Source organism: Aquila chrysaetos, chromosome 8 (assembly GCF_900496995.4).
Source record: "Aquila chrysaetos chrysaetos chromosome 8, bAquChr1.4, whole genome shotgun sequence".
Lineage (NCBI taxonomy): Eukaryota > Metazoa > Chordata > Aves > Accipitriformes > Accipitridae > Aquila > Aquila chrysaetos.
Genome location: NC_044011.1, coordinates 18,498,452 through 18,519,435, shown reverse-complemented (window position 1 = coordinate 18,519,435; position 20,984 = coordinate 18,498,452). Strand labels below are relative to the sequence as shown.

The 20,984-nt window shown below is 42.2% G+C and overlaps 1 protein-coding gene across 7 annotated transcripts in view; it reads right to left on the bottom strand.

Annotated features, from left to right (window-relative positions):
* Window positions 1-109: 109 nt before the first annotated feature.
* Window positions 110-20,984, bottom strand: part of PLAGL1 (PLAG1 like zinc finger 1) — a 52,548-nt gene continuing 31,673 nt past the window's right edge. For 5 of the 7 annotated variants that reach the window (XM_030022386.1, XM_030022385.1, XM_030022387.2 and 2 more), the window contains 6 exons: window positions 16,489-16,644; window positions 15,297-15,409; window positions 12,863-13,012; window positions 9,207-9,326; window positions 6,527-7,023; window positions 110-6,149 (listed from right to left, as the gene is read on the bottom strand). In XM_030022386.1, coding sequence (XP_029878246.1) covers window positions 4,874-6,149; window positions 6,527-7,023; window positions 9,207-9,326; window positions 12,863-13,012; window positions 15,297-15,409; window positions 16,489-16,644 — 2,312 coding nt within the window. In that variant the 3' untranslated portion in view covers window positions 110-4,873. Of the gene's footprint in view, window positions 6,150-6,526; window positions 7,024-9,206; window positions 9,327-12,862; window positions 13,013-13,528; window positions 14,016-15,296; window positions 15,410-16,488; window positions 16,645-20,491; window positions 20,778-20,984 lie in introns of those variants that run through there. The other 2 variants (XM_041125300.1, XM_041125301.1) reach the window with 2 other exon arrangements.

The window sequence follows — 20,984 nt, the reverse complement described above, 5'->3', positions numbered from 1 at the left end:
AGTGGTTCATTCAATGGTTTTAACAAAATGTAGGAAGATCCAGTATCATGTGATATTTTTTTTTCCCCCTAATGCTTTGCTTTGATATATTGAACAAGACAAATGAACATTTTGAAATTTCATGTATATATTTAATAGAATCTTCCAGTAAACAATAAATGATAAATGATAGTGATTGATAAGTGATAAATGGCCATGTATGCTGTGCATCAGCTTCAAAGCACTTCAAGTTCAGACTAACTAAAACCAAATTTCATTCTCACATTAAAAGAACTTCAATTGCTTTTAGAAATTGATTGGTAAGACAAAAATGTCATGGAGGCATATCCCTTCTTATTTTTTGGCCACCTGATCTATTACCAGCCTTGGATCACCCTGCATAAACTTTCAATGTTGCAACATGTTGGGTTTTTTTAGCCCAACAATTTCCAATAGGGCTTTCAATTAAAATCCATGAGGAATTTTCTTGCCTATTACATGTTTATCAAGTAAATGAAGATGAAAAGTAGTTGGACACAGCAATAATAAATACCAGACTTTACAGAGTTTAATTAAACTCTACTTAGCCTCTAGCTAATAGTGATTAGATAAATACAGAAAGGATGCCACTGAAGCATTAACTCCTAGAGCTAGACTCTTAGACAGAGGGCATGAAATTAGCCCAAATATATGAAAGCAGCGCTGCTTAGCCTTTTTTTCAATCCAGGAACAAGAGGAAAAAAACCCCATAGCAAACTAACCTGTGCAATATTCTAACAGTTGCTTTCTTTCATAATCAAATAAATGAATCCTCAAAAGTTAGAGCAAGTTTTGCTGTACTTGTTGTTGTCCCCCCGCTCCATTATTTTCTGTCTGTATGTAAAAGTGTTTGATTTCACAGCTCATTTTCTAGTATCTTACAGAAAATATAACTATAGGGGCAGGAACAGTGTATTGAAGAACAGTACTTAAAAATTCTGCTAGCAGGAAATGAATCAATCATCAATATATGGAACATACCATCCCATTTCAGACTGGCTGTCAAAACCTCTGGAATTAACAGCAACTCATTGGTTAAGAAAATGGAGAGTCCCAACAGGAACAGATGGTAAATAAAAATGAAGGAAAAAGAAATGAACATGGTTTCTGATAGGGGATGGGAACTGAGCACTAGAAATACTTGTGTTTACATACAGGATGCAGTCTTTTGTTCCATGTAGTGTAATTTTAGCTCCTTAACATTATTTCAGCAGGTTTACATGGCTTCCTTTTTTTTTTTTTTTTTTTTTTAAATAAAATGAGTACATTTTTTTTGTACGAGGCCAAATGGTTACTAAGTTTCACTATTTTACGGTATCATCTGATTACAGCAATTCTGTTTTCAGCTGCCACATATTGCTCCGCTTCTACAGATTTTCAAGCAGAGTTTGGGTAAGAGTATTTTTATCTCTATCAGGATGTGAGCTAAAATATCCTAAGACCTCCTGGAGGGTCAGATTTTTCTATTCTGTCCCTTAGCTGTTATGCCATGGTCTATCCTACCTTCCCTATGCCAGCTCTCTGCCCTTGCATCTTCCTCTCCTGTGTGGAGGAGGAGGAGGAATGGGCCGTGCCGGAGGAAGGAGGACCGGCCGCTGGTTGGGCTGCCTTCTTCCTCCACCGTCGCCCCGGCACCGGTGCCCTCACAGCCCCGCACGAGCCACCGGCAGTGCCACCAGACAGGCGTCCTGCAGCTCGTTCTACCTTCTCCACTGTCACTGCCTGAAGTCGCGCCTGCCCGCCCGCTGCAGCCCCATCCTCCCAGACACCACGGGTAAGCCCAGGGAGAGCTGGGGGGGACTTGCTGCTGTCCCTACACCTCTCCTTTAGCACTGCCTTGCCTGTGATCTTACCCCCGCCAAAAGCAAACTAATTGTTCTTTCAGCAACGCGATAGCCAGGCCCACACCAGGCAGGTCTACGGAGCCCGAAGAATCTGTTTGCTCAGAAACAAAGCATTTTTAAGCCTCAGCTACTGATGACCTCTCAAAAAATGCTCACAGAAGTGCCCCTAACAAAAGCTATGAGAAAGTCCAGCCCTGCTTTAGGTATTAGATGACTCAGGGGTATCTCCTGACTTGTGAGAATTTTAAAACAAAACAATTTTTCTGCAGACATAACCTTTTAAAATAATTTGCCTTCCTTTGTGCTGGGCTGTCCTCAGCTTCCTCTACATTTATGATGTCAAGAACCTGGAAAAAGAAATCTGAATGGGCTTAAGGGTTAGAGCTGCAGTATTACAAATTAGCTTCTGTGTTTTACTTCTAGACACCGTGTGCTTTTTAAGCATTTTAATATCGAAAGTGGTTATTTTCTTTTTACTTGAATGGGAGTTGGTCTTTAACCTGTAGTCACGTACGATAAGCATCTCTCACCAACGCATCTTTCCACGTTTCAGAAGAGGCTGAGGTCAGGCAGCAGCACCTCTCTTGACAGCTCAGAGCCCCAGCACCCTGCTACAGTCAAGCAGCTGAAAGAACGTGGGTGCCAGTCTAGCTCAGTGTTTGTATAACATTTTCTTCTTAACATCACATCTTAATTCAAAGATAAGTATTTCAGTAATTAGACCTCTTATAGGAGCACAAACCAAAATGTCTATTAACAGTATATGATCAGGCAGTGCTATAAAATTTGTGGGTTTTCGGGGGCGGGGGAGGGGGTTAGGTTGTTTTTTGGGTTGGTTTTTTTTTGTTTGTTTGGGGTTTTTTACAAGTACGTAAGCTTGGATGAAGCCAAGTGAATACAATTTGCATGAACAAGGAAAACAATGCAGTAAGTGAGTATACACACACCTTTCCAAGTCTGGATGAAAATACGAGCTTAGCTGTAGAATGTGCATATAACATTGTTTGCAACCTTCTCCCTATCTGGAACTCATAATTTAAATAACTGCTAACTGCGCATGACTGTGCAGCACCTGCTCCTCCTCCTGCTGTTGTCATTACAAGAATGATCTTAAAATTCCTACTGGTTTGCCTTATGCCAAAAATTTTCATAACAAAAAATACCCCTCAACAATGTATCTGAAGAACATATTCTCACATCAACTGCAATAATACAACCTTTTCTTAATCCAAGTACTGATAAACTTGTAAGAATATTCGGATCATTGTAGTTGTACAATGTCACTGTAGTTCATTAACAGCAAAACAGCAATCATTTAAAAAATATTTTTTATTTGAAGCTGTCTGGAAATATATACCTGTGATTAATGGGGGAGAAGAGAGCATGCTTGCTTAATGCTGTATTTGTAATGATCATTAGGTACTATTAACTCTTTGGATTTAATGGAAGAGTAGCTCTTGGGGTTTGAGAACTTACTCAGATTCAGAAATTCTGTGTCTGTTTTAGCTGCAACAGAATCCATTAGTAACTGCATCATCCACTAAAACCATGACATTTTTTTTTTAATAGCGATGGGTTAGGCAAGAAAGTAAGTTGTGAAGAGTTTTGGGGTTTTTTTTTAATAATGTCATCTACTGGGAGATATGATTTTTGCAACTTCTGCTAGTTCATGCACCAGGTGATAGAGATGTCACACCAGCACACCGTCAACTGGAAATGTACATGGACAATTTACCCCAGGAAACAAACAAAAGTCCCTGTGGTTCTGGTTTGGAAGAAACAAAGGCTGGAAGTCCAACTGCAGCTGTCCCAATGCTACTGAGCAAAAACCCCTGTGATTAAAATGGCCTCGACCATTATCACACCCACTAATTTCAGGTGACACTTGTGAGGCAGGTTCATAACCTGGTTTTGAAGAGGGCCCGGTGTCAGCTCACCACCACAACCCTTCTGTCGCAGGCTCCCCTGGGCAGGGTTGGCTTTCTGTGAAGGAATCCACATTTCAGATGGCTACAATTAATAATCATTTCCCAGACTAAACAAAGGCCATTTTTATCAACAGAAGGTGAATAAAGGCCCCTTAGGTAGGAGGCATTATTCTTCATTGAGTGTTAAGTCAATCAAGCTGTTGACCCAATGGGATCACATATGCTTAAATTTAAGCAAATACTGAAGTGCTTTACTAGAGAGAGAGGGAGAGAGACCAGTGTCTCATACCTTGCCAGATCCAGCTCTAAGTGAAAATTAATGTTCTGCTCTAACCTTTGAGACAATTCTCTTCCCATTCTGAAAACTGCACATATAGAAGACATCAGTTCTTACACAGTCATGCAGAAGTGGTAGTTATTTCCAGCCCTAGGAAAAAAATGCAGGAGATGCGCACAGCTGAAGTGCGCTTCAGAAAACAGAATCTACTTAAAGGCAATCACAATAGTGATCTTCTGCATTTCAAAAAAGTGAAACAAGGAGGTAAGATTTACTCTTGGAATTATTCTGATTTAAATTAAAGATTCATAAAGTTCAGTAATTAAGTGCTTAACATAAATCTGATGTTGATAAAACGTTACATTTGCCACGTGTATAAATTTGCTGTGATTGATGGCTGCTTATTTTTCTGTGATTTCCCCTTTCTTCCCATTCACCCTAACCCTATTTCTTCTACTGCAGCAGCCATAGTTTTATTGTGCCTGTTATGATGCTTTGCTATCATTGAAGATATTTATTCAGTTGTTTGCGTGAAAGGTAAAAAACCAAAAATATAGAGGGTGTTGAGGGAAATATGTTAGTTCTACTATGGTCATATGCTAAAAAACTAATAGTAGTATGAAAAATAGAGCTTCTTGTTTATTAACATCCTGAATTTAACTACCATGTTCATAACGTGCTTTGAAAACATTTGGGGCAGTTTTTCTTAAAAACAAAACAAAACCAAAACAACCCCATCCTAACAGATTTAAGTAAGAAGCACAGTCTTGAAAAAAGAAGGAAAAAAACCCAAACCACGGTGATAGTTATTTGAAGGCATGGTGAAAATGAGGCAACGTTACAGAATTTGTAGTGGATGGAAAGGAGCGAGGAAGATGATGCAGCTGGTTTATGACCATCCCACCAGTTGCTAGCTGAAGACCTTGCTGTTGGCCAAGGCCATTCAGCCTGTGTGATGGTTCCTCTGGTCCAAATGCCGCTGTGATGTCCCCAGTAGTGTTCTGGTTGTCACCTGGTGGGAGCTGCCAGAAACTCATCACATGAGTGAGATCCATGAAAGGCAGGCTCGTAGTTTCAGCTGCTGCGTCTGTCTCCTTGTGCACTGGGTACTTGTTATTATCCCCTACAGGCCCTGAGGAAGCTTCTTCCAGACTGATTTTGTGGAGAGATTGAGGTTCTGGTAATGGCAGGTCCTCAAGAAGATGCACATTGTAACCTTTAACATCCACTTTTATCGGTAGATTTTTGAGGGATCCTGCTGCAAATGAGGTAGAACTAGGGTCGTATTTATTAGGCTGATGAAGGTTCAGGCTGGCAGGAACAGCTGTTGAGCATGGTGTGGGATGGACAGCTGGAAGGCTGTCTGCACAGCCCATCCTTTGCAAATGAGGAGAAGGTTCAAGAGGAGGAGCAGTTTGTAAGCTTGGCTGGGAATGAAGATGTGAACAGTTGTATTCCTCTGATTCTGAAGTATTCAAAATCCCATTCTGCACAGAAACCCTTTCAGGAAAAGGGGACAGTATGCTGGCATCTTCCTTCAGTCTGAATGGAAAAAGCTGGTCAAGGAGACCCACTGAGTCACCGTTCTGCAACCTGCTCTTCAGCAGTTCTTGTGGATGAGTCTTCCTAGTATGGCGAGTCAAGTGGTCCTTCCGCCCAAACCTCTGCGCACAAAACTGGCATAGAAAGTCTTTGCAGCCTGTGTGAACTACCATGTGACGCCGCACATCTTTACGGGTATAGAAGTGACGCTCACAGTGATCACACTTATGTTTCTTTTCCTTGGTATTGCCAGTTGGTTTCCCTGCATGGCTTTTGAGGTGTTCCAACAAAACTTCAGTACCGCCAAACTCCTGGGCACATACCCTACAGGTAAGGTCCCCACTGGTGGCTGCATGAAGAGCCAAGTGTCTCTTATAGCCTAGCTTGGTGTTGTACTTCTTGCCACACTCTTCACACTTGAAGGCCATCTTGTTAGGGTCATGAGTCTGAAGGTGATTCTTTAGATGGTCTTTCCTATGAAAGGTCTTTTCACAGTAGCCACACTGGTGAGATTTCTGTGGAGAATGAGTGGCTGAGTGCCTAAGACAAAAAAAAAAAAAAAGAGTTACTTGCATTTACATTCACTCTAGTACACAGCGCAGCTTCAAGACTTGCAAACACTGGCATTCTTGAAAGAAGGCATTTTCACAAGTTCTCAGGTTATTAGTAAAAGCTTAACTTTTTGGGGGGGGGGATTGTTAATCATAAAGCATACAGTAGGTTAAAACTGCTCAACATTATCTTTTTGAGTAGCCACCGCAATTGAGGGAGACTAGTTTTCTCCAATTCTACCAAAATGGGAATAATAAAAACTGGAACTCGGGGATTAACTGTCACTAGGACATCCCAAAGGAAAAAAACGTCCTTGTTTTTTTCCCCACACACCCACCAGAAAAGGAGTGCCTTCAGAGATGTACCTGAGCAGTTTATATTTGGAAATGAAGGCTTTTGTGCATCCGTGCTGTGAACACTTGTAGGGGCGCTCCCCTTTGTGGGCGTAAGTGTGGACTGTGAGCTTGTCAATGGAATCAAATATCTTCCCACAGAGTCGGCAAGGGTAACTGTCTGGCTGCTTCACTTCTCTTCCCTTCAACAGTGACGACCGGCCGTTTCTCCATTTAGGTATAAACCTCACAAGAGCATCACAAGTGCTTCCTGAGCTGGCACAGCTAAGCTTTGCAGCAGAGGAACAGGAAATGGTCCCGAAGCACTGAGCAATGCTTTTGCCTAATGCCGCTCCTCTCAGTTTCCCTTTGAGTTTGCTTTTTGCTTTTACGGGTCCCAATTTATTTGGTGGTCTGAACCTGGTGGTAAGGACTCGGTCTTTAGGGATGCACTGGTGAGATTCCAGCAGAGCAAAAGTTGCAAAAGTGCTTCTACAGCTGGAGCATATCCAAGGGTCTACAGGCTCTTTCTGCAATGAGAACAGAAACAGGTCTTTCTTATTAGCCATTCTAAGGAAAGGTCATATTCTTCTCACTGACCCTACATCTTCTCCTGGGCTTTCCCAAGACCTGTCATTGTCCTTGGCAGTATTTACTTCATTGTACTACCACACAGCTATTCAACTGGAAACGGATTTTCTCTAGGAGTCTACAAACACCAAGGGGCGGGGGGGAAGGTTGGCTAAATACCTATTTCCGTGTTTTTATTTAGCATTTAGTGTAACAGTCCCCAGTCCTTCACCTTTTGTTTACCTGTGCTTACTGAATTTCAAAGTCTCTACATTTGTTCCTTTTATGGAACTACTCATAAAAGCACTTGCAAATCGTACTTCATCCTTAGAGTGACATAATTTATCTGCTATTGCAACCGTCCAAAAATTGGGTGGGTTTCTGCACACAAATGTAGTTTAGCCATACAGGATTTCCCTATGTTTTGGGCTAACTCCATGCTTTACCACACAGCAATGGTCAATACCTCCAGGAGAGGCTTCCTCACTTAGCTTGACATTTGGCATTAGACTTTCTTAAACTCGATAAGAAACACCTTAGGTTTGGAGATCTTAAGTGTATCCTGACTTAGAGGCATTAAAACATTTTTTTTGGCAAGCAATGCATTATTTGGAAGTATTATTTCTGTGGAAATAAGACCTCTGCTGGATTCGGTTGAAATTCACTTTGAATATTGACATTCTAAAAATTCCAATGAAAAACAATTACAACCCCCCCCCAGTCACTGATAAAATGCACTTCCAATTAATACACGACCATGTACTTCCTTAGGTGTCTCTACATTTTACCTAAGCTTCTCAAACTGTCCTTACTTTCCCTTGCTCTTGGGCTAGCTTGCTCTGGAGAGCATGGTAAGGCTATGTCCACTCTGTCTTTATTTGCAGATGGAGCCCTCCTCTCTCTTCTCTGTGTCTGATGCTGTGGCTCTCCCACACTTTCTTTCTGGGGTATACTCTGAAGGCCTTATATGCAAAAGCAGCAATGGGGTTAATTCCCTTCCTGCAGCACCTCTGAATCCCTGGTTCATGTGCATTCCCTGTTTAACATTTCCTTTTAGCTTAGGTATCAATCCTCACTGCCACGTTTTCAACACTTAACAAACGTTTCTGTCCTGGTTTCAGCTGGGATAGAGTTAACTGTCTTCCTAGTAGCTGCTACAGTGCTATGTTTTGAGTTCAGTATGCAAAGAATGTTGATAACACCGATGTTTTCAGTTGTTGCTAAGTAGTGTTTAGACTAAAGTCAAGGATTTTTCAGCTTCTCATGCCCAGCCAGCGAGAAAGCTGGAGGGGCACAAGAAGCTGGCACAGGACACAGCCAGGGCAGCTGACCCAAAGTGGCCAACAGCGTATTCCATACCATGTGACGTCCCATCTAGTATAGAAACTGGGGGAGTGGGGGCAGGGGGATCGCCGCTCGGGGATTAAATGGGTGTTGATCGGCGGGTGGTGAGCAATCGCACTGTGCATCATTTGTATATTCCAATCTTTTTATTATTACTGTTGTTGTTTTATTAGTGTTGTCATTATCATTATTAGTTTGTTCTTTTCTGTTCTATTAAACCATTCTTATCTCAACCCACGAGTTTTAATTCTTTTCCCGATTTTCTCCCCCATCCCACTGGGTTGGGGGGGAGTGAGTGAGCGGCTGTGTGGTGCTTAGTTGCTGGCTGGGGTTAAACCACGACAGTTTCCTATCAGTTTAAGGATTCCTACTATCATACAGAGCGGAAGGTACTGGGATTAGAAGAGAAGGGTTATTGCACAGGAAAGACTGAAATAACCAGTGCATTTTCTGACCAACCAGTCAGAGCATAACAAGGGGGAATTGGTGAAAGAAGTCTGAGGCTGGACAGCTGGGTTAGCTACAAATTAACACCAATCTTAAGTCTTTCCAACACATTCCACCGGTGCCATTTCCTTCTGGCTACATCTAATGGCTCCACTGGATTACAAACACAGGGTAGGAAGGGCAGCCTTTCTCTGAGTAGCTATTTCGTTAAAATTGCTCTTGGCTTTGTGTCAGCCAACTACACTATGGTCTACCCTAGCATTACCAGAGTTATATCAACAGAGAAAGCACATAAATAAACCATTATTTACTACGTCTGGTGATGGCTTGAATGCAGATCAGGGGTACTTACTTCTACTGGAGGCAAAGGACAGACATCAGATTCTTCTTTAATGAAGACTGCAGAAGCTTCCATAAATTTGGCATAATCGGCAGCATACCATACTTTCAATTCTGTGTGTGGTTCAATTGGCTGTGAATGGAAGAAAACAGCACATGTTTACTTGCGCCAATTTTCCTATATCAAATAATACTGAAGATTGGAGGGGTGGGGGTGTGCAATTTGTTGTCCTTACCCAAGTTGCATTCTTTGAATCTGTTTAAATTACTGGTAATTTAATTTCAAGATTCAAGCACTTTTTGAGCATTACTATCCACTCGGGTTTGACACTTTCACAGTTTCTAAAAGCAGAAATGTGTATGTACAGAGATTTGGGGGGTGGGGAGGGCTGTAGCAGAGGGGGTGCCTCAGCCCTCATGATCTTTGCTCAGTGAGATGTATTTGTCTGTAATGTCCAGACATCCAGCAGTCTTTCCAAGCAATATTCCATGCTCATCCTTGATGTCTCAAAGCCCACTGGTCACAACACTTAACTATAGGGTACAGGCAAAGGAAAAATGCATCATGAATGTACAACAGCTTGGATGCCTCCTGGATATGTTGCACTCACTGAGCACATGTGCAGAGTTGATCAACATGTGGACTGCAAGTCAAATTTGCATATTTCCATGCGCTGGCTCTAACGTGTCAGGCTCACTATGCATGTGCTTTATTGTACCTCTGCCCTCCTTTCACTGAAGTCTTCCCACACAGGCCTAAGGGAGCCCATAATCTGCAGCCTCCCATCCAGTCATGCTTGCCCAAATCTTTCCTTGGACTGGACTATGACCTCCTCTGAGAAATACTTTCAGTCAATAATACAGCAAATAGAAAAAGAGAGGAGTGATTACACTCACTGGCTAAAGATCTATTAGTTATTTAAAAGCAAAGGAGAAAACTAACTTTGGGGTCATGATTTATATGACTCCCTGGCCCTGTACACAATTGTCTTCATCTACAATAAAAAACAACATTGTTGCAACAGGGGTAGAGCCAATCTGCACTGTACTTGTAGTTTTAACTAAGCTAAACTTGTGCCACTGCAGAGAACAAACTAGCCTGGAAGGAGAGCAGCTGAGTCTTATTCCACAAAATGCAACATCTTAAAATGCACTTAATTTATAACATCGGTGTTGGACAAGCATGGTAGGTGAAAGACAACTTAGATTGTGAATGCTGACAGGTGACAGGTAATTGTGTGTATAATGTCGAAAACTGAACTTTTGAACTCACAAGCACAAGCCTGCTTGCTAACCACAACCAGTGTGGGTTGGTTGTATGTTTTGATAACACCTGGCCTAAACAGAAATGGTATGTGCTGAATTCTCCACTCAATACAGGACATGAGGCAGAGCCACCAACTAGGAGGCCGATCATGCATTGTGCTCCTGCATATAGTCTATTTAGATGGAGAAAACCAAGCCTGGGGGAGCTCCACAGAGACAAATGTCTGGGGATGCCTCGGGACCTTGGCCAGTGACACCTGAGACTGGTACCCACCGACAGCCGCACAGCATGATACTGTCATGACTTTCTGCCCGACATTCCTGGACCAGCGGCAATCTCCTCTGTGGGAAGCTGAGACCTAGTCAATGTGACTTTGGAGGGAGAGCAAGTGCATCAGTGCGTGAAACAGTCAAGTAAGGTAAAAGCTCTCGTCTCAGTAAAACTGAGATTAAACACCAGTATCCAAATGCACTACAAGTTGTTGATTTAGTCTGTCTCACCTGTGACAGTAAGAGAAAGCTATGGCAGCACTCACATGAAACTCTCCTGTGATCAGATAGCAACCATGGACAATTTTACTTCCTCATAATTCTATACTTTTTGGGACTGCAGTCATTAGGTCAGCAAGTACGCTAACGGTGCTGTTGGTATGCCACTTACATGTATGCTTTTGTAGCTGCAGTTTCATGTCAGTGAAATCCCATCTCTTTGTAAAAACAGTGGGGAGAGGAGCCAACCTTTCTACTCCCAACTTAACAGACTTTATTCAAAATATCTTGAGAAAATATCTTCATAATGAGGCCTAAGGCAGCCTCGCACCATGACCAGCAGGGTGTGCCTAAGTGTAGCAAAAGGCTATCACTTTTGCTGACCAGGACAAAATCTGCAGGATGCCACAGTACCATGAATGATACCAGGATTTAGCAGAAACAAACCCAAAGTAATTCCCTATGATACACAGCACAGTAAAGGTTCCAAGACACATTCATCATCCTAAGATACTCTTCATGTCAGTATATAGGATGCAACTCTCCATTAATGCCAATGAGCAGAGTTCTGCTGAAGTCAGCAGAGAGCTGGTTCAATAGTATTTAAATTATACTGGAAATTTTAAGTTACCAGTTCATAACTACAAATTCTTAGAAAAGCATTTGTTCATGCTTCCCAAATATAGTATTATTAATCCCGTCAGTTCTACAAGTACAGCACGCATTTAAAATCAATTTGAAATCTCAAATGGTACGGATTGCATCAGAATCTCAAACACAGCCTAAACAATGTCTCAGATTAGCATATACTGTTTTACATTGATTTTCTTTTTTTAAAATAATTATTTTAGTATTAATCCAAAAGCAACTATACTTCATACTGTTATAAAAGACTCTGAAGGTGTAAAATGTTATCACTATTAACTTATTCTCACATCATCACTGCGTGGTAAGTATTCTTCTCACTGTGCAGGTGGAGAAACAAAAATGGAGGAACAAAAGTAAACGCTACTATCCCACAGAAATGCATGCCAATCTTGGAAATGAAATTGAAATGCTGGATTTTACTCCCACAGTAACTTCTTTTGACTAATATTCTCTCTTTTTTTTAGTTTTTAATGTTGCTTACAATGATATACAAGCATTAACTTAAGAATAAAAAAGGAAAACAATGAACGTTCAACATATAGACTTCAGTTTCCTAAGTGTACAAAAGAGTAAGTTCTGATTAAAATGAACTTTGCCTGAGAAAGTGGCCAAAACAACAAAAACCAAGACTGTATGTTCCAGTTTCATTTATAAATACGGAGTACTTTACTCTCTCTCCTCAGGCGAAGATGCAGTCCAGAATCTCTAACATAAACTGATAGTTTCATGGCAACATTGCAGTATCGTAAGTTCTGCAGTTATATCTTCAGATTTAATGAGCATGGAAAATAGTATGTAAAGATTCTACTTAGCACCCTGTTCCTGAGCACCTGGTAATGTGCTCAGAATACATGTGTCCAAAAATGTAATAAAGGAAGGGAATGTGTTTGTTCTTTCCAGGATGAAGTACCATTGAATGTAACAATGCTAGATCGTCTCACCATGTACCTATCTGGCACTGAAGAACTTTACAACATTCATGTTTAAACACTGCCATCATGAATGATATTTCGGCTTCTCTCTGCTCAGTTTCTTCGCTACCCACAACAGCAAGTACACACCACCTTTTACTGGAAAACCCCATACACTGCTAGCTTTACTACAGATTAAGCGATATAAAAGGTGGTATGTAATAAAGATCCAGCTGGCAGAATATAATCAATCAATAATATTAAATACATAAACCTGTAAAAGGGTTAGCTTTTCAGAACCTTTGCCTATAAACTTCCATTTGGATGACAGGTGAAGCAACATGGGTTTAACTACCTTAACAGTTGTGAAGTACACTTCTCCACAGTGCTGATAAGCCACAAGGGTCTGTTCTTCTTGGTTCCGGGCTAGCCGAACAAACATCATCCAGTTTCCACAGTCTTCATTCGGAGTGTCCAGAAAGTACTTCCCTCCATCTTTCAATACCTGAAACAAAGGGGGAGGACAGGAGAAAGAACGTGATAAAACCAAGTCCTGTATAGAGGCACATATAGTTTTCTTTAACTTGGAATCATGGCTGTCAGTTATGTATCCTGTCTTGGTCATATGTCCTTTGAAATCATGGTTGTTTTGAAACAGGTCACTCTTAAAGAATAGCGAGTACAAAAGAAAGTGAAGAACGAATCCCTGCTGAGCACCCAGCTACTAAAATAACTGTAGGCCTTTGTATGTTTTTCCAGTTTATATGTCATCATTTTTATGTTATGTAAAGATAATATTATAAGAACTAAGTGCAGGCAGGTAGAAAGATAAGCTTTTTGCCTTAATGTACTTCCTGAGTTCTTGATAATCTCGAACTTTAGTGCCGTATTAACGTTACATTTTGCATGGAACAATTGTGTAACTTGTATAATAAGTCCAGAGAGGTAACATACAATATAATGGCATTTTAACAGCATTCTCTTTTTCCCCTTAACAATGCAAAAGTAAATACAAATGAACAATTGTGCCAGAAAGATCTCTTTCTTTTTGCTTTAATTCATTCTTCCTAGATTCCTTTCCAAGAGAATGCCTCTACGAGCCAAACGCTCACAACCTCATGCAAGACAGCTGCTTTTCTGCAATATAGTCTTTAACACGGACAGCTGAAGCTGCACAACGTATGTCAGCACAGCATGCATCTGTTCTACTAACCACGTACACTGAGCAATTAATTGCAAAAAAAGTTGCATTTCCATTGCTTCTGGGAACTATTTTATCTAACTTTGTCAGGCTTCTGATGAAAACACCTGCCTGTTGGACAAGTTTGGTCACATACTCAGAATGCTGCTAGAGAGAAGTCAAGGCAGCTACTGCTGTCATGTAGGAAACCTGGGACTCTAGTCTCCTCTTTTGAAGAAACAGTCCATTCATCAGCCAGAGCTGTGCTTATCACTGTATACTTTTAAGCAAATGGGGCTGACTGATAAAGGACAGGGTGTGGTTTACAATGGCTTGGTGAAGAGTAAGGAACTCGGTGCTTAGCTCATCCATGCTCACAAACTTGTTAGAGAAATAAGGTTTCTGCATTTGCAAAAATTAAAGTGTCTCATAAAAAGACAGAACCAATTTAGTTATGGAGAAGAACAAATCCTCTCTGGTGCCAACATGCCATGAAAATCCCACAGGACAGTGTTACTTTCCTGGCAGACCATTCCCATGACTTCCATGAGCAAATGAAGTTTACAGCAATTACTGAAGCTATTACTTTTGCTCTCAAACGAAATTACAGAAGTATCTGTATGCCTTCCTCCACAACACACAGTGTTTTCCAGTCCCAAGCTTCTGGAGGGAACTCAAATGAAGACATAAAGCATGTCACAGGACAGCTGCTGCTGGTCCCTCTCTCCTGGGGGTGAGAGAGCCTGATACAAAATGCAGGCTCTGGAAGAACCGTGACCTGTCGGGAAGTCCTGATGGAGGCTGTGGCTTGACCACGCACTTGCTGTATGACAGAGAGGTGTGCCCAGGTGTGACCCCATGCAGTGAAATGCGAAGACTGGGGTGTAGAGGATTACAATCAACTATTACTCCCAAGGAATTCCTGTGGGGAAGGATGTGCATGTAGACATGTCTAAGCTAGGCTAGTCCTGAGAGGCCACTATTTGTGCTGGATAAAGTACAAACAATAGTGTCACAGTCCAGATGAGATGATCAGTATCTGCGCATGCAGCAAGGGATGGTACCAGCCCTAAATAGCCATCTGACTAAATAAACTGAGTTAGTGCACTGTGTGTCAAAGTTTATATATAATCACATCATTAAGAAGTGTTTCCCCATCCCTGCAATGTTCCTCCCTACTAAACAGGTGCTTTAGCACGTATTTCTGCCACTATTGCTAACACAGTGCACAAACTCAACCCTCCCAGTGGCATGGTGTTAAGCACAAATCCTTTTGTTTTATCTGGGAAGACAGTACTATCCTTGGATATTTTCTGGAGCCATGCTCTGTGAAAAGTTTATCAAGAGCTGTTCGATTGATAGGTAAATCACCCTGGAAGTGGTAAAACTAGAAAGCAGGAAAGCAAGCTTCTAGAAAACACAATATACAGGAACATTTTGGTATTTCAGGTTATGCTGTGCTGTCTAATGTGATTTACATCCACACATACAGATCAGAAGTATGATTAATTAACTAGATCAGATGGCAAACTGACCAGTTAAAATAAATAAATACATATGAACTGTTAAAGACACATACGCACTTCATAGTAAGTCACTGGGTTTTTACCTGCAGGACTAGCCTACTCTCATCATAGCGGGTCAGTTTTGTAGACAGTTGACCAACATAAGGACCAAACTGTGTTCTCTTCTGTATTACTTTCTTTGCAAATACTCCAAGGACTGTGAATAAAAAAAGACCAGTCTAGTATTAATATAGACATCACAAGCTATTTCTTGTATATTTACAGTTGTGAACATGGAGGTAAACACAATAGTGCAGAACACATGAATTCTTCTTCTAGACAAATAACCCAGGTAAATAATTCTAATGGGAAGAATCTAAAAAGGATGTAAATATGTACAGAGATTTTTTAAAAATGGGTATTACATTGAATACAAAAGTGCCTAAAATCCATGACAGGATATTAAACTGAGTATGCAACACAAATGTGTTGATACCCTTCAATCTGCAAGCTGATATTATCACAGTGGCCTGCTTGTTGGCATGATTTACGAGGTTGTTCTCTCCCAATATGAGTGGAGAGAATCTATAAAAACACAACATTAGCCATCTTAATCATTCTAGTTATTCCCCTGCCTAATACCAATGGTGCAACACTATTGTGGCATCTTGTCATTCTCTTTCTGAAATGCAATCTAGCCAGGACTAATTTTACACAAGTAGCTGTGGAAAATTTGCACGCTAAGGATGTTGTTCCTTTGTTCAAGTTTGGGCATTGAAATTGCCCTGCCCTCAGAAGGAAACAACAGTCTTTCTATAACATGAACTGAAGATGCTGCAAAAGGTAAATTAACCCCCTGTGTTCAGGAGTTTCCAGGGGGTAGATGAGGAATGTTATTTGCCATTTTGTTTCTGACCTCTTATTGAATACTCTTTCCTGTTTTGTGTGTTTGGGGAAAAGAAAAAAAAATATGTAATAGTGCACGGCTGCTACTATTAGATACAAATTCAACATTCATTAAACTTGTATTGACTGAACAGAGCTAACTGATTGCTCACAGCTAAACATCACACCAGCTCTGGCTAATGTCCTGCCGTCAGTCTATGCATGAAAGTTACTAGAAATCAGTCATAAAAAACAGTAGCTGAATGTGAGCTTCAGCTGTGCTCAGCTGAAAATAGTCTTCATACTGTTAATACCCAGTGATTATGCCTTGAGTTATTCATGAAAACAAGCCAGCGTTAGTACTTTTCCCTCCTCTTTCTCAAACGTGGGAAAAAGAGCTAAAATACTTACTCTGCTGGTTTCCAGCTCGCAGCTCCAACACTCGCAAAGTGAGGTAATGAGGTAGGGTGAGACGGGCTCGGCTAGGAATAACCCTATCTTTAGCCCTGATGAGTGGTCCGTGGAGTTTGCATTCTCCTACAAGGCTTTTACCGCAATCCTCACACCCTACAAATCCAGAAAAGGGAACCCGTTACTAAAAACGACATACTGCTCTCCAACTTAGTCTCTTCTAATTTTGTCACCTTGAAAACACATCTTGAATTACCAATGCTTTTCTTCACACCACTGTTCTACATTAGGTAGCAAAAAGATTATCTGCAAGCCAAAACTGAACTAGGAAGGTTTGAAATAACAGTTCCAATTTGTGCATTCTCTCCTGTGCGAATTGGTGGGTCCTGACCTCCAAAGATTTATATGCACCTTCATCTGGAGGTGTCACAAGCTGTGCCTTTGAAGACTAGGATGGCAGCAAAACTGGAGCTCGCAGCATGCACACCTATAAACCAAGGTGCATATATTTATAGAGAAATGAGAAGGGCAAAATTGCTAGTAATAACCAAGGTGACTTGCAGAGATCCAAGGAGTCCAAGAAAGATCACTGTGACTTTGTGAGCCTGCACAGACCATTCTTAGTAGAAGACGAGACCCTCAGTGTACCATAAAAAATGAGTACGATGGGTCTTACAGTCACAACTCAGTTGACAATCACACAAGGGCAGCCTTCTTGTAGACTGTGCTGCCTGTGGAAGCAAGCAAAAGGGGCACGCCGCATCTCCCAGTCATCGGTTCACAATAATGACATCTGCAGGCTGAACACACGAACCATCTAGAGAAGTCATTAATGAGAAATACATGTCTGCAAACTGACTTTCCCCCAGCACAGTGAGGTATTTTTGGTTCAGCGTAGCTCAAACTGGTTGCCAGGGAAACCCATAGGGAGCGGCGACACAACTGAGCAGTGACACTCTCCAGCAGAAGGAGGTCATCCCGGCACTGGTGTCACACAGGGCGATGGGAAAAAGAGGACTTCTCGCACAAAACCTTTTTATAGACAGTAGAAACCAAACCAGTGAGCCAAAAACGCTGTATGACCGAGTTAAAAGGAAAAGCTGATATTGGTCATCCATGACTACCTCGTTTTGTTTTACTTCTGAAAACTCTGCTGAGCAAGTCTATTCAGTAAGCGACAATAAGGAGCAGAGGAGGGGAGCCAGAACAGCCAAGAGACTCCAAGAGAGCCACGGGACACTGTAGCAGAGACTGGGGCAGGAGAGGTGAGGCTTCACCACAGACAGGGGCTCGTAGCCAGAGAGGTCAAGAGAAGCGTAAGGGCTGAGGAGACACTGCCTGGAGAGACATCAGAGATGGTCTTTGAGAAAAGAGAGAAACACCATAAATGCCATATTCAGGGTATCTCAAAAAGGCTTCAGTTTGTAAACACAAGTAGGCACTTGACTAAATTACACGCCTCGAGAGTCTAGTCCAAAATCTCCCCAAATAAGCCTGAAGTGCTCCTACTGAGTTCTTTGGGCTCTCCATCAACTCTAAATGAGGAGGTAGACTTTCACGTTGGTCAGGCTGCAAGCACTGCAGTAGTCCATATTTTTCAATAATTTGGGGACCATGTAATAGTTTTCTTTTGCTATGGCTCCCGGACTATACACCTGCACTATGAATAGCTGAAATATGTGATTTTATTTGCTAGTGCTACAGATACAGAACATGCCACTGTACAGCCATCACTTAAAATGCACGAAAAGTTAAGTAATACAGCTGCAAGGCAGATTTTTCTTGTTACACACCATTTTATGTACCTGAAAGTCCTTTACAGCTAGGCTGCAAGAAAAAAAATATTTTTTTGGTGATTTAACTTAATTGGCTTTTAAATAAATTGCCAACAATCTATGTCTTCTGAGGGCAACAAAATTCTGAGGGCTTCCTGAGCTTACCTAGAATAATAGCGACTTTGTCTCAAGTCAAATAGCTCCTGCTTGGAGAGTTGTATGCAAACTGCGGAGTAACATTACCAAAAGCAAAATGGAGACAAAGAACTGCTGTTAGAGGGAGGATGTATCTAATCGTAAAGTACACGACCTTATCAATCCATGCCATGCCTCTGTGATTCATCACTACTGAGCTCCTGAGCAAACCTTCCAGCCACCCCAGGGCAGTGCCCACCACAGAGGCCCCAGGGTGGGCAGCTCACAGGAAGGGAAAACAGAAAAAGAGTCTCCCTTGAATTGGCCTCCAAATTTGGCACTAGTGCCCCATTAGCTAACCCTCCTTCGTTCTCCAGATCCAAGATGTAATGTCTGAAACGGTTCATGCGGTGTGGATGCTGGGGAGGCACTCCTCCAAAATCAGGGACCGCTCTGCATCCGAATGGGTGCTGAGCATGCCACTGAGCTTATCGGCCCCAGAGATGGCTCCCCAGGTGGCAGGCCTAGCTGGCATGACGAAGCTGTCAGCTAGCACTGAATTAAATTAGCTGCAGAGCTGGAAGGGGTTTTTAAGCAGCTTGCTAGTATGGCTTGGGATTCTGACTGGGCTTCGCTGCACGGCACCTTGAAATATCCGCAGCTGCCCAAGGCATGTTCTAGGATTTTCTGTGTTTTGTTACATGGGCTATGAAGATAACTAGATGACTTAGTTATTTAACAGGCATCCTGGAATGACATTCACTACGCAGTATTTCTGACCCCACACCAGCATGTTAGTTCCCTGACTCTGAATTTATTGCATGCTAAAAATTGCCAGGTGTACCAGAAGCACAGGATTGGACCACCGTAAATATAACAACTTTAGGGACTACTCTGGGGAACGGGGGTCTTTGTAATTTCTTCACCCTAAACTAACAGTGCAAAACTGTCAAGTTCACATTCTTCCTCAGAGATAATTGCAGACCCAAGTCATGATCTTTTGTACTTCAATGCTAAATTACAGATGCTGTTGGCAAAGGAATGTATGCATTATCATAGCTGCAGTACGGCACCGGTTTGCAAAGCTCACACAGATTTTATGCCCCCTTTTAACTTGGCTGCTTAGGTAAAATGTAATTTTTTCAACAACAGCCTCAGAACACACTCTAACCTCTTCTGAAATATGGAGCATCCAGCTAGGGAAAGAACACACTTTGTCGTATTAGCACTAGGAATGAGATACACTTGGTTAGAAAAATTACTTTCTGTGAAGAAGATTTTTTTATGCTTTTTGTTAGTCACTTTAGTACCTCACTTGATGCTTTTACAGTTTCCCTGCTCCCTTAAATTGTATTTACACAAACAAAATTAACAGATTCAATGTCATGTTTACAGGAATACTTGATAATGTGCAAGCATGCAAGAAAAAGTAAAACTGCCTCCGTTCCTCTGCTTTGCTGTGATTTAGATGAGTAGGCAACACAAAGAAATAAATGAGATTCACAGGAGTTACAAGCTGTTAAAAAACAGATCGTGTCATTTACTATATCTTTAGAGCAGCAGTGCTACATTGTCCCCTAGAGGGTATTTTTTCGTTCTTTCTCCATGTCTTTGCAATGACTGAAAAAGTTCCAAATAATGCCTTTTTTATCTCTCTGTAGTTAAAACTACACAAGATAGTAGACCTTGTAGCTGGTCAGATTTTTATTTTGCTGAACTCCACTGCAGCAGTGGGAAGGCAGGCGTAAAGAAGAGCCCAGCACGGGTGCAGGTGCAGACTCCAACCAGGTTACGGGTGTGCAGCCACCACCTTATCACACTTATCACGCCCTGCAAACCACCGCTGGACCCGCTAAGAGAAGGGTACATCTCCTGTATGCCCCCAGCCTGGTAGCCCTGCACCTGAATGCATCTACTCCCACTTTTGCCCAGCCATTGGGAACCATGGTCGGCAGCTATGGCTTTCCCTCGCTCTTTGGGTCACCGGAAAAACGACACCCGCTGCCTGCAGGATGCACTCCCACCACATGGGCTGACCAAAACACCGGCAGCCATGTTCCCAGGCAAGAGAATGGGTTGCGACCGTGGCTCACCTGTACCGTCCTCACTATGCTGGCACTTGCCCCCAGTGCACGTTTAGGTGACAGCGCTCCTTTGCTGCAGACTACAGCCTGGCAGCTGCGGCGGCCAGCTCGCCTTGTCCTCCAGACGGCTCTGGGGCTGGCCACGCTGCTCGGGGATGAGCTCCCACGGCCAGCAGTAGCCAAGGTGGCACAGTGGCTCGGGCAAGCTAGACTGGAACACAGTTAACAAACTCAGCTTTGCAAAACAGCAGCACCATCCGAGTGCCGTGCCACCCCCACAAGCACAAGCCCAGCCTCGGGGAGAGCTCATTAGCGTGGGCAAGGAGCCACAGGCTGCGGTTACACAAAGTCCGGCTGCAGAGATAACAGGAGCTATACATAGCCATACTAGGAACTGCAATCACTGTCATAGCAGCTCGAACATACCACCAGCTCCTTAACCAATCAGCGGCAGCAGAACACCACTTTTTAAAACGAGTTTGCTAAAAACTAGATGTCTATC